Source organism: Dunckerocampus dactyliophorus, chromosome 20 (genome assembly GCF_027744805.1).
Source record: "Dunckerocampus dactyliophorus isolate RoL2022-P2 chromosome 20, RoL_Ddac_1.1, whole genome shotgun sequence".
NCBI lineage: Eukaryota > Metazoa > Chordata > Actinopteri > Syngnathiformes > Syngnathidae > Dunckerocampus > Dunckerocampus dactyliophorus.
In genome coordinates, this window is record NC_072838.1 from 7,062,371 (window position 1) to 7,076,501 (window position 14,131).

The 14,131-nt window shown below is 39.8% G+C and overlaps 1 protein-coding gene across 4 annotated transcripts in view; it reads right to left on the reverse strand.

Moving 5' to 3' along the window:
• Positions 1-579: 579 nt before the first annotated feature.
• ash1l (ash1 (absent, small, or homeotic)-like (Drosophila)) overlaps positions 580-14,131 on the reverse strand; it is a 44,128-nt gene continuing 30,576 nt past the window's right edge. For 3 of the 4 annotated variants that reach the window (XM_054763190.1, XM_054763192.1, XM_054763191.1), the window contains 10 exons: positions 13,626-13,680; positions 12,573-12,705; positions 9,696-9,962; positions 8,230-8,316; positions 8,035-8,125; positions 7,810-7,948; positions 7,488-7,660; positions 6,281-6,447; positions 4,613-5,090; positions 580-2,480 (listed from right to left, as the gene is read on the reverse strand). In XM_054763190.1, coding sequence (XP_054619165.1) covers positions 2,389-2,480; positions 4,613-5,090; positions 6,281-6,447; positions 7,488-7,660; positions 7,810-7,948; positions 8,035-8,125; positions 8,230-8,316; positions 9,696-9,962; positions 12,573-12,705; positions 13,626-13,680 — 1,682 coding nt within the window. In that variant the 3' untranslated portion in view covers positions 580-2,388. The remainder of the gene's footprint in view (positions 2,481-4,612; positions 5,091-6,280; positions 6,448-7,487; positions 7,661-7,809; positions 7,949-8,034; positions 8,126-8,229; positions 8,317-9,695; positions 9,963-12,572; positions 12,706-13,625; positions 13,681-14,131) is intronic. The other variant, XM_054763193.1, reaches the window with a different exon arrangement.

Here is a 14,131-nt window from a genome sequence, read left to right on the forward strand (position 1 = left end):
CAGCATTAGCATATGGGAAGAATGATAAGGTGAAAGAATAACGGGAAAAGTAGAAGTCTATTTGTGGCAGCATCGGAAAAATTTATATGAGACTTTCAATTCTGTCGAGTACACAACTATGGTGCGTTCAAGAACGCCGAACAAAGTGGGGTAAAACGCTTAATTACACATACTGTAATGAAACAAAACCACATAAACATGCAAAAGCCATGGGCTGTCTAACAGCATATTCATTTTTCAGTAAAATAACGGCCCTTATTTTCCAAACTATAAGCATTTATATAAAATTTGATGCCGTTATTTACAATATATATATATATATTTTATTAATTACAATCGCTTCTGAAAGTTTTCCATGCCAGGTGGTTTCGGGCCCCTACCATATATAAAGATAATGCTGAGAGACGTTAAGAGCACACATTATTTTCCCAGATGAACAAAAAAAGTACAAACACAAATTGAACAAAAGAATCATTCACGATAATGTAGTGCTTTTTTATTAAAAAACAAACAAAAAACAAATATAAAACAAAAAGTAAAAACCAACAGTATTTTTCCCATGACTTAAGAATCATAATTACAAACTTTTAATAACGAGTGGGAGAGGTTGTTGTTTCTTTTTTTCTTTTTTTTTTTGACAAACTGTACACGTCACAAAATGCCAGTCTGCCATTTACAATGCTTGCATCTTATTTTGTGATTGTCTAAAAAGAAGGAAACAAATCACAGAAAAACACAAATACAAGTACAAGCATCATACGATGACCGCTATCACAAAACAGAACCATTTCCTATTTGAAAGATGAAATCATCATAATAATAATAATAACAGGTTTCGATCGGTTCACTTTTGTTTCTGTCACTGCTCAAAAATATTCTAACATTTTTATGTTGGCTTGTTTTTTTAGTGTTCAACACTTTGCAGCAAAAAGAGGAGTGCATTCCTCCTTTTATAAAAGCAATATTATTAACAATATTCTGTATCACTGCCGTGTCCCAATGCCTTCCTTTTGACATTCTTCTCACTCATGCACGACATTTGCATGAATTTCATTTCGAGGCAACAAACTGTGTGTTTCTATGCTGTGAGGACAGATTATGGTGAGATTTTCAAGACATTTAAAAAAAAAAATCCTCCAAGCTTAAGTGTCTTCATAATAGCAATATGAAGAACTTATAATAGTAGCATTATTATAATAATTGCAATACATTTAGGGCTGTACAGTACAATAATAAACACAAAACTTCAAGATATTGCTTTTGGAGAAACCCCTCAGTGTGTGTGTGTGTGTGTGTGTGTGTGTGTGTGTGTCTATATACAGAAGTTGGCACTGTACAGCTAACCGTCTCATGGATTCTTTGTCAGTTTACAACATTGGGACACCGCAGCTTGTCCCTTTTACGCATTTCAAGGGGGAGATCCTGTCAGATATTCTTTTCAAACATTCTCCATGGCAATAAACATAAAGAGACCAAAAAAAAAAAAAGAAGTCCATTCCCCACCCAATATACAGCATACGCTTGTCTCACGGAATATAAGAAAATATTACCATCACGATACATTTCATGTTAAGCGTTGTTTTCCATAGTTTTGTTTAAATTGTTAATTGCCATTAAGCCCTTGTTTTTTTTCGTTATTTTTTTTTTCTAAAAAAAAAAAAAAAAAAAAAAGGAAATCTTCATGAAATCTGGTAGACTACAGACACACTAAGTGTAAAAACAGGAAGTCGGACAGCACGGCCGAGTAAGGCGTTACAGTTCAAGCCAGTGCGCGTCCCACCTGATTTAGTTAAGCTGGTGAATCACATCGTTTGGAAAGATGAGCATCTCATGGGGAGAAAAAACATGAAAACCGTAACAAGACGCTTGGACAAAAGCACACATCCGGTGTTCGGAGTAGGCTGACTACAGTATAGCAGGAAAAAGACGATAAGACTGCATCATCCAGTACTTTAGTGTGTTTTCATTACAGATACATTACACAGAGCTTCACGATATATCCATGGTACCAAAAGTGCAGTTCATCCATCCTCTTTCTCACGAGCAGCATCTGAGCAGACTGCTCAACTTGCATCTCTCCTCCAAAAGTCACAGCACTGATCATTCTGACAATGCAGCAAGGTGCCACAGGGGGGAGCAATTCTTCATCTGCATTGACTGACCCAGCGCTCCCTACTCCAGTACCATGTTCCTATTATTGCGCCTATCAGCGTGTGAGCTATTTGAAAGCTTGCTTTTAGTCGACGACTCCAAACCCCCTTCCATCCCCTCAGAGTCTCGGAAGAGGTGAAATAGGAGGTCCAAAAGATGCATTATGGTCTGGAAGGGTTGGCTAGCCCAGCAAAGCTCATTTCCTGTCTTGCTTAGAAGGCAAGGCAAGTAGAAATGTTACTTTCTGCCAACAAAATCACCAAATCCTAGTGTCCGTCGCCGTAGGCGCCGCCCTGCACCCTCCTCCAGGAGATAAGTGACATCTACGGCTGTTGGAAGAACACAAAAAAGTTGGCGCTTAGGAGCTTTGACAGAGATAGCGGAAAGGTAAGGGCAAAGAAACAAGTCATGTTTTGAAAAAAGGGCTCTTCTGGTAATCCTCAATGTGCTAAAAAGGTTTGGTGGCATTCTTTCAAGGAGAATACCAGGGTGTGTGTCCAAAAATACTCAAGCTCAGGTGTTCCAGAAGTCATTTTGGGCAGGGTGGTTAGTCTTTGTGAGATGAAGAGTCCTTGCGGTTGCTAATTTTGCTATAGTTTTCTTCACATAACATTAGCTGATCTCGTTTTTGATGCTTTGTCCTTCAATGATTCCCTGCAGACACGCTGCACTGAAGACAAGGAGCGTCAGTGCCCAACGTTAAACAGCAGCTGCAGACGATTTGCTGCAACTGTCATAAAAAGATGATTAAAAAGTATTCTAAGGTGATGAAGATGCTACATTTGTAATGAACATGTATTTTTTGTGTAGAATTAAATGGCTCTGAGCTTATAGACAGGTAAGTCAAGTCTAACCACAGCCTCAATTGATGCAGTACTGCACAGTAATCCCTCATTTATCATGGTTAATGTAACCATGATAAGTGAATTTCCATCCCAATTAGGGATTCCTTATTTATAAATGGAATATTTCTGCAGTTTGAGCAAAAAAAAACTTGTTTGCGACCTTCTAAATAGTTCTTAAAATAAAGAGCCCTCTAGAAATGAAACAACACCCCTTTAGTCACCTTTACACTCCTATAAACAAATTTTGTAGACATAAAAATAGAAAATAAGCCATAAGACTCGTGTGTATAGTAAATATTGGTATGTAAAAATCTTACTACACATTTAGTGAAATTATTTCTACCCCTGATGTATGCATAATACTGTACTGTATCTAATTACAGTAATTCCTCATTTATCGCAGTTAAGTGGTTCCAGACCAAATTGTGATATGCAAATGTCTGCAAAGTAAGACACCTTATTCATAAATGCAATATTTTCGTGGTTTGAGCATAGAAATCCTGCTTACGACCTTCTAAATATAGTTTTTAACATTATTAGAGCCCTCTAGACATGCAATAACACCCCTATGGTCACCTTTACACTCATTCATTCCTCACTGGAGTAATGGGGGCATGCTGGAGCCTATCTCAGCTGACTTTGGGTGAGAGGCAGGGTACACCCTGGTCTGGTTGCCAGCCAATCGCAGACCTTTACACTCGTATTACCCAATATAGTAGGCATAATAAGAAAAAGACTTTTGGCTTCTTTGTCCTGATTTGAAACATTTTATTAAGTTTAGTAAATTGGAGAGGCTAGCTAGCTAGCTCGCTGATGTAAACACAGAAGAATAGGGTGTTATTTCATGTTTACGGGGCTCTAATAATGTCAAAACACATATACAGAAAGTCATAAACAGGTTTTCGATGTGCTAACTCCAAAAATATTCCCTTTATTTATATTGAATCCCACTTCGAGGAAATTCACTGATGGCAGTCGAGTCTGGAATCAATTAACAGCGATAATCGAGGAACGACACACATGCATATTACGTGTTTGAATGCGTTTTCTGAATGCCTTAGATGCCTTTTTTGGCTTGAAAATGATTAAGTTAGGCAAAAATACATACAATTTGCTTTAATATTCCTTTTTTTTTTTTTTTTTTTACTACTAATAAAGGCCATACCCTTGCAACAGCATGAATTATTAATTTCAATATTTTTGAAAAACTGGTAGAGTGAAGCTGCAAAATTCAAAGTGCAAAATGGCGAGGGATTACTGGACTGCAAATCAATTGTGTTTTTATGTAATTGTATGTAAAAAAAAAAAAAAAAAAAAAAAAAAAAAAAAAGTGGGAATGGCACACACGGGTTAAAAGTTAATCTAGGTTTTGGAAGTTTGCAGCAGAATGAGAGAAAGACTGCAGCTTGGACAAAGAAAGAACAAGCGGCAGGTTAAAAAAGGACGAATTAGACAATGGCTAATCCCTGCTTCCGTCTGTTCACATTCGAGTCACCAGTCCCTGTATCTTCTGTGTAAAACAAAAGCTGCACTTCCGTTTTACTCCATCTTTAGCAATGAGAAAGAAAACTGTGAAGCAAAGTGTAGCAAAAGGCCTCAATCATCTGTTGACCTACCACCCTGCTTTGTGTCTGCTCCCTCACCATTCTTGCTGGGTGTTCTGTGCAGCAAATCCAACAGAATCTTGTTGAGACGTTCCCTTTGGGCCTCCCTCCTGCCCAGTGCAGGGTGGTGGAGTGGCGAGCAGGCCGAGGAGGTTGGCTGCTCAAGCATCTCCTCTATCCTCTCTGTTGAGCCCTCCTCCAGCTCCTTGCGCTCCTCGGCCTCAGTCCCTTCCCCTTCCTCTTCTTCATCGTCCTCATCCTCCTCAATGTCCCCTTTGGCTCGTCGAGGCTTGCCCAGTAAAAGTTCAGGATCATCCGGAGCCCCGTCCATGTTGTCCTCTGGTCTGCTGTCTTCAGCCTGAAGCGGGAAGTCCTCTCCCCTCTCACACGAAGAGCCGTCGTCCTCACAGCCTTCAGATCCTTTGGAGCGCTCACTTTTCCATGCTGAGCGACCCCCGTTCCTCTTGTAGTTGTTGGGTACATAGTGAGGCTGCAGAAAGACAATTAGAACAAAGCTCTTTTAGAAACAAAAATGTTTCAACTTCCGTTTCTGTAAAAGTGTAAATCAGGGGGTCCAAACGTTTTCCAGCAAGGGCCGCATGCAAAAAAATGTAAGGAAGCAGGGCCACATTGGTACATTCTGTGTATAAAAGATGCTAAAACTAATCCAACATATATCCAATATATGCTAAGCTATAGGAACAAAACATTAACATCTTAGTTTAGCGGAAAAGGCGACAAAACAGATTAGCAAAACATCTAATAATAAAGTAATCCTTCGTTTATCGCGGTTAATTGGTAACAGACGAGACCGCGATAAGTTCATTTCCGGCAAGTAGTATTCCTCCTTTATAAATGGAACATTTTTGTGTAGTTAGAGAACAGAAAATATGTTTACAGCCTTTTAAATTCGGTTTTTAACATTAGAACCCTCTAGACATTGAATAACACCCCAGTAGTCCCCGTTACACTCTGATTATGCATCACAGTAGACATTAGAGAAAATAAGACATTTAAGACATAAATAAGACATAATATAGACTCGCATGTGTTAGCATCAGGAGAGTTCCTTGTTGTTTTGTTTTTTTACTTCCTGTTCTGTACAGTACTTCCTGCAGTGGCTACCGTCTCATCAATGTAACATTACACCTAGTGACCAGTATAGAATACTACATCACATCTTTGAATGCGTCTTCTAAATGGCTTATATTTGTATTTTAGTTCATTTCGCAATTTCTATCCTTGAAAATGTTTAGACAAAAATATGGAAAATTGGCTTAAATATGCATATTTTTGGACTAATAATGAGCTGTATTGAACCACCAAACAGTGAGTTTAATATATTTTTTTAATATATTTTTGAAAAAAGGTGATAAGAGCGAAGCCACAAAATTTGAAGCGTGAAGTGGCGAGGGATGACCGCATATCTCTTTAATAATTGTATAATTCTATTGTTACAATATGCCGAGGGTCAATCAAAAACCTGCCAGGCAAAAATGACCCCATGGTCAAATGGTGTAAATAGTGGAACCTTTTACTACACCTATGTGTACACCAAAAAAAAAATTTGTAGGGCAAAGCCTTTGTTGTTAGCAACCAATAAAGCAAACCAAAGGCTCCTGGCAAATATCTTAAGAGTATATCGCAATCAGTGCCCTGCACAGCAGTTGTCCATCTTACTGAGAAGTCTCTCTTGGGTGTCAGTCGCTTGGGGAAATGGTTGAAGGCGTATGGCTTGGTGCACACTGGGTAGCGGTTACGATGGATCTTGTAGAAAAGGTGAGCTGACTTGTCCAAGCGGTAATCGCAGATATACACATCTGGCTCTTTCACACCCTTTGGTCGTCCTGGAGGTGGAAAATGAACCGTATTAGTCCAGACAGGCAAACAATAGGAAAAAACACAGGGATGTCCAATATTATCGGCCGATATCAGTAAAAAAAAAAAAAAAAAAAAAAAAAGTACAGTTTTTTTCTGCCGATAATGATATCAGCATGTGAGTGATGATGTGCTTCACAGAGCAAAAACTATCAGTATGTGCATGGTCTGGAATTATGTCCAAGTTTTACCTTCGGATGGTATGCAATTCACAATGACTGTCAAGTGTTATGTAATGCGTATGGCTGACTACTAATGAGAAACAAGTATTGCTGAAGGCACTTTCCAGCCATTTGTATTACCTAATATAGTAGATATAATCAAAGAAAATTAGACATAAATAAGATAACATAGACTTACACGTTAGCAGTTCCTTGTTGGTTTTTTTCAGGGTAGCGTACTTCCAGCGCACTTCCTGCGCCTTTAAATGGCTTTACAATTGTATTACCCAATGTAGTAGACAGAATAAGAGTAAACAAGCCATGTAAGACGTAAATAAAACACTTGCTCAAGCAGTGTCACAGTAAATGTGTCCCCTAGGGAACTTTAGTGAGGAGTCTAGTGCCTGTCTCACCAAACACATACACTTAGTGGCCAATGTAGAATACTGTCACTATGCAATCTGTACCGGAAACGCAATCGGTTCTACGCATGTGCATAACGTGTCTACTGCTTGTGTGTCTCACCCAACATTACATTAACATTACTGACCTAGTGACCAGTGTAGAACTACATACTACATATCATCACGTCTTTGACTGCGTCTTCTGAATGCCTTATATGTGTATTTTACTTAATTTAGCCATTTTTATGCTTCAAAATGCTTAATTTAGACGAAAAAATACATAAAATTTGCTTAAATATGCTATTTTTGAACCACAAAACAGCATGATTTATTGTTAATATATTTTTGAAAAATTGTGACAGAAGCCGTGAAATTCAAAGCATGAAGTGAGGTAAGAAAGCCGATATTAAGCACCCCTTAAAAAAAAAAAAGACATTGTCTAACCTTTGCAGTACGTGTACAGATCGAGAACGCAGCAGGGTGCCACCACTGCTTCAAGAGGGATGATCTCGTAAAGCGGCATGCGAAATAACTCATTCTGGTAGAACCGCCGTGACGGGGAATGGTGTGTCTCGTGAGGGCGGAAGTAGTGATGGCCAAAGGCAAACCGCTCACCCCTTGGTTGGGTAGACACAAAGAGCAGTCAAACTTTAATAACAATAATAATACATTTTAAGAGGCGTACAATATACATATTATGTTCCAAATATAATTCCAATTCTGAATGGCAGTTAGAACATTCATCTAGTTGATTTGATGAAATTACTTTTCATTCTTCCAGAGTTTCTCGATGCGGAAGATGTCGAGTTTGTCTCGGTTGATGTGAGACAGGAGGCGGTACGACTGTCTGACCGGCTGACCCTCAGGTGTCCGTCTGCTGTCTCTCATCAGGTACACACAATCCCCTGTGTATACACACACACACACACAGAGGTTACTTTTTCTAACCGCTATGAAAAATGTACAACTTTCTGTTGCATGCAATCAATACCTTGGTGTAGAAGCAGGTCATCTCTTAGGAGGCAGATGTAATAGACAGAGCCAGCCTGGGCGTAGCTGGGTTGGGGCAGCATGGGCACTTCCTGTAACGTAAAAAACAAAGAGAAAGAATAATTTCAATGTCCGGTTTTGACGGAAACTTGACTTGGACCCAGCATCATGTTCTGGCATCCTCTCACAGACATACTCTGTCCACTGGCCTCGGCTCACACTGCTCACACAGGTAGTGCTCCACCTCTGTCTCCAAACGCATGCAATCAAAGTGCTGCCAAACCTAAAACAGAAACATATTCTCAATTCTCAATGTGGAAAAACATAATCATAGGATCATCGCTGTTGTAAGTCAACATAACTAGCAAGAACATGCTTGTGCTTCTCAGCACTAGTGATTTAAAGGATACAGCGGAACCCGTGGAACTGAAACAGCCCTCGGAGTGGCTGACTCACATCAACATACGTGGTTGTCGACATAACCAAATCAAAATCAAAACTAGCTATTGCTTACATATTTACAGTACTTGTGACTTTTGCCAGCTACATAAGACGAATGGACGATAATGAAAGATCTTTGAACCTACAGGTCTTCGTTGTCATCGTTTTCCTCCATCTAGGCGTATTTTTATTTGGATTTTTCTCTTTTCATGATACAATAATCCCTCATTTATTGCGGTAAATTGGTTACAGATCCGACTGTGATAAGCCGGATTTCTTATTTATAAATCAGATGTGCTTGTAGTTAAAAAACCTGTTTGCAACCTAACTACGGTTGTTAACATGATTAGAGCCCTCCAGACATGAAATAACACCCCTATGATCACCATTATACTCAGACTACGCAACATAGTAGACATAACAACAGAAAAGCCATTGACGACATGAGACTTGTGCTCGTGTGTGTTGCTGTAAATGTGTTACGGTGCTTGCTTGGTGAGCCTAACGGGGGGCGGACGGGAAGTGACGTCGGGAGTTCAGGGTTGAGTTTTAGCTTGCCGTGGGTTACGGGCGAAAACCGTAGCTTGTGTTAGGCATTATTGCGCCTGCTGTGAGGTAATTCAAACCTGCAATAAAAGCCTGTTGTTCTGGCGATCAAGTCTGGTGCTTGTGTGTCTTACTGACTCTTAGTGACCAGTGTACAATACTACATATACTGTAGTCACATTTTATGCTTGAAAATGCTTAATTCAGGCAAAACAATACTTAGAATTTGCTTACATATGCATGTTTTTGACTAATAATGGGCCATAGTCAACCATGAAACACAATGACATTCATATACTTTTGAAAAACTGTGATAAGAGCAAAGAAGCCCAAAGTGACGACGGATTACTGTACTGTTTTCTTTACACAGAAACATTTCAATGACAAAATTTAAGAAAAGTAAACACTAAGTGTCAACGTGTAAAACTTATGGTGTGAATGAATTCCCAGTAATAGACATGGAGAAGGTGTAGGATTAAATGATCTATGCTTCTTCCTACTCTTTTTCAGACATTTTAAACCGTGCACGTTAACATTAGCTGACCAATTTTTAATAATAAGAACAACACGGTGGATTGGGATGGTTCCACTGTAATGCTATATCCTTCCTATAACGTCATACAAGTAATTAGTTTGCTGATTTTCTTCCACCAAGTCCTGCCGTCTGTTCCTTACCATACACTTTTCACACTGGATCATCAGGCCTTCATCCTTGTACATCTCACAGATGCAGCGGATGATGTCATCATCCTTGTCATGGGATCTGCCGGCTCCATGGTGGTGGCCATGGTCCCGCTCAAGTGAGTCGGAGCTGTCGGCCTCGCTGGCGGTCTCGCCCACAATCTCATCGATCTGCACTGCAGCCTCATTACGTGCGCTGTAGTAGGCTTTCCGCAGCCGGCACACATCCCTGCCTATTGATGACTTCCTGCCATAGTATTTCTGTTGTGGAAAACAAAACAGTTGTATAGTAGTCACTCTACATAGTTGAAGTACTCTCACCTTTGTAGGATAGCCTCAAATATTATGTAGTATTACAGTATGTGACCTACTGTCCATTCATCACGACCATGTTCTAATGTGATCGCATTAAGATTGATATTTATTCTGTTCAGGCTTTGCAAGGTGAGTGAGATAACATTATTCAAGCATTATGAATGCAAATGTGGCTTCAGCTGCATTAAAGTGCCGCTAGGGATGCATACCAAAACTCTGTAACGTAATGGCACCGGTGCAGACGTGAACGGGCGTAACCGAATTGAAAGAAAAAGTAGCTAGCGGTGCCTCATTTCGGTGCTAAATGAATGCAGACAGAGCCACTTGCAACAAGTGCCTGACGATGATATTGTGCAAGTAACATCTGTGTAATCTGTGGCTTGGGTATTTGGTCAGGATGCCTCCTGGACGCCTCCCTGGGGAGGTGTTCAGGGCACGTCCGACCGGTAGAAGGCCTTGGGGATGACCAAGGACACGTTGGAGAGACTGTGTCTCTAAATTGGCCCAGTGAACGCCTCAGGATCTGCCGGGAGGAGGTGGATGGGGAGAGGGAAGTCTGGGCTTCCCTGCTTAGGCTGCTGCCCCCGCGACCCGACCTCGGACAAGCCGTAGAAGATGGATGGATGGATGGATGGACATCTTATGAGTAATGTAACATCCTGAGCGACATGCAGAGCCTGGCACTCATTTTAAATTTTTTGCCGACCTTAACACATCAAGAGCAGTGCTCAGTTCTAACACTGTTCACACATCTTTCCATCACTGTCCACAACAGCAACACAACACTTCCTCATTATCCAACAATGACAGTCACGGCTAGCGAGGTGCATTCACGAACAGCGGAATTCTGAACATCAACACAAGCAGGTCGTTGTTTTGCACATTCTCTGTTCTGCATTGCTGCTGGCTTTGATGTATAATTGTGGCCAAAGTTTTGAGAATGACACAAGTATTGGTTTTCACAAAGTTTGCTGCTTCAGTGTTTTCAGATATTTTTGTCAGATGTTACTATGTTATTATGTTGTTCCCCAATCCACTGAGTTACAACTTCTGCCTTTGGAAAAGGCTTTGTTCATCACCAAACTGTTCTTGGATGGTTTTGGAACCATTCTTTATTCATGGCTGTGTTCTTAGGCAAAACTGTGAGTGAGCACACTCCCTTGGCTGAGCCCATGCATGAATGATGTCAGTATGCTTTACTGTTGGCATGACACAGGACTGATGGTAGCGTTCACCTTCTCTTCTGTGGGCAAGCTTTTTTCTGGATGAAATCTCAAATAATCAGGAAAAGGTTCAATCAGAGAAAATGGCTTTATCTCACTCCTCAGAAGTCCAATCCCTGTGTCTTTTGCAGAATACCAGTCAGTCCCTGATGTTTTTGTACCCTTCTTGACACCAGACCATCTTCCAAAAGTCTTCACCTCATTGTGCGAGCAGATGCACTCACACCCGACTGCTACCATTTCTGCACTGGTGGTGCCTGAGCCTGCAGATAAATCAACTTTTGGAGACAGTCCAGACGCTTGCTGGACTTTCTTGAGTGCCCTGACGCATTCTTTGCAAAAAATGAACCTCTCTCCATGTTCTCGCAGCAATATCCTTGCCTGCGAAGCCTTTATTGTACTAAGAAATGATGACTTCACTTGATTCCTTGCAGGTAACCATGGTTAACAGGGGAAAAACTAAGATTTCAAGCACCACCCTCCTTTTTAAAGCTCCCATTCTGTTATTCTCACTTAGTCAGTATGACAGAGTCATCTCCAGCCTTTTTCCTTGTTAACACTCTCAACTGTATTAACCAGAGAATCACTAACAAGACTTTTTCCTTTTGTGGCAGGGCTGAAATGCAGTGGAATTGTTTGTTTGGGATTAAGTTCATTTTCATGACAAAGAAGGACTTTGCAACTAATCGCCATTCATCTTATGACTCTTCATAACATTCTGGAGTATATGCAAACTGCCATCAGAAAACCTGAGGCAGCAGACTTTGTGAAAATGAATATTTGACTCATTCTTAAAATTAGACAAAATGACTGAGATCCAACAAACAAGTGTGACATTCTTACAGAACCACATAGTGTTGTCAAAACCTCTCACTATATGTGTCAATTCCTGGTATACACGCAACATCAAGTTCTAATACTTTGCCTCCTCTCGTCCTTTTTCCACTGATGGAAATAGGAATGAATCTGGGATGTTTAGGTGATTTGTTTCATGCTATTTTATTTAAATGTTCAATCTTACTGACTCTGGACACTCTTGTGTGTATTATTTGGAGCATCCAGGTAAGACTTGGTAATTATTATTGGGATAAACTAAACTGAGATAATCAGAATTAAGTAACACCTTTTCCTCTAGCTGTAGAAGTGCACCATTAACACCACACTCAGCTCATGCAAGAGGCAATACACTCAAAATGAATAACAATGTTTCATCTGTTGGCAGCTTAAGTAGGAGAGAAAACAGAACAAAAAAAGGGGCAAAATTCCATTGCCTCACATACTATTCACAGCAAAGGGTATACTCACTGAAGCACATAATAGGACACCTGCCTACCTCAGCATTGCGGAAAACTTTGAGCATGTCCGTGTCGAATGCTTCAACTGTCTTGTAATGGCCCGTGAGGATTTGCTTCTCAATGGTGCTCAGGTCCAGAGGGTCAGACACTTTCTCATAGTAGTGGGTGTTCCTAATGGTACACAAAAGGGGCAATGATATGACAAGCATGTTTTTGTGTCCAAGTGCTTTATTTCATTTTTAAATAATGTCATCAATTCATAGCACGTGTAACTTTGTCAATTTAGTTTGAGTAAGGGTTCACCCCAGCCAAGCCTTTGTTTTTCAAGGGAGGGTTGGCAACAACTAATAGTAGGGTTGTGTGACCAATTAAAACAATAAATAATAGATTAAAGTGAATAAATGGTTGCTAAATATGTGAACTACTGTTGGATTGAATGCATTTATTTGTGTATTATTATGATTACTGTTTTGCCATTCAATGTATAGTTGGCTGACAAAGACACTAAATATGACGGGTATTCAGTGTAGTGTGTGTCAGTGTCAGTGTCAGTGTCAGTGTATGCAATACTCTTAAATTACTGTCTATGGAACACACAGTCAAGAATGAATAATATGCTAGGTTGTGTATATTCCGCTCAGAATAAACAGGAAAATATATATTTCTTCAGAAATATTTGGTTGTGTCACCTCACCTGACATTTTTGGGGAGATAAAGTTAAAAATACTTTTACAAATGAATTTAAAACACTATGAAATCCTATTTTACTGTTGAGTTTTAAAATAAGAAAATAAGCATCCCTTGCCACATTGTGGGGTTGGATTTGGAACCAATTAATTGCGATAAACGAGAGATTATTGTACATCAATTAAAAAGACATTGTAAAATAACTTTTTTAGAAGCTTATTTGTCATTGACCCCCAAAAAAACAACTCCAGTCTCCAAACAAGGTTACTAAAATAAATTACTCAAGAAATTCTTATGAAAATCACACCCCTTGTGAGGTTCCCTTTGCCATTACAAAATGTGGGTAAAATTCTGCACTTGTGTATCTTTAGGGCACTCCGTGTCAGAGGAGTTTCCACTCTTACCTTTTCCTTGATGGGAGGTTCACTAGTGGAGCAGCAAGTGTTTGGCCTGATGAATCTGAGGTTGAAAAAACATAAAAACAAAAAGTAGATCACTTAAAAAAATGCAATGATAAGGCACTTCAGCTTTGCATTTTTATATGCTGTATGCTTTTAATATATATATTAATAATATATTAATTATATTAATTGTTGTTGTTGAAGGTCAATGTTTTTCCCCCCTCCTTGCCAAATGTTTGCAAAACACAAAATGTATTCCTATCAAACAGTATACAAGTCCCACATGATCGACGCCATGAGCGCTTAGCAGTTAGCTCAGGGGAGGTGGGTAAGTTACAACAGGCCGTTTGCAGCTGCAGCACGTCGCAGAAAAAGAGCGTTTGATTTGCTCACCTTAGCCCAGTAACATACACTACAGTACGAGTAATCTCGCCTCATTGGATTTTTTTTTTTTTTAATTGATCGGTTATTGGAGCTATTTGTAATGTATCGGTATGACGTCATAATTC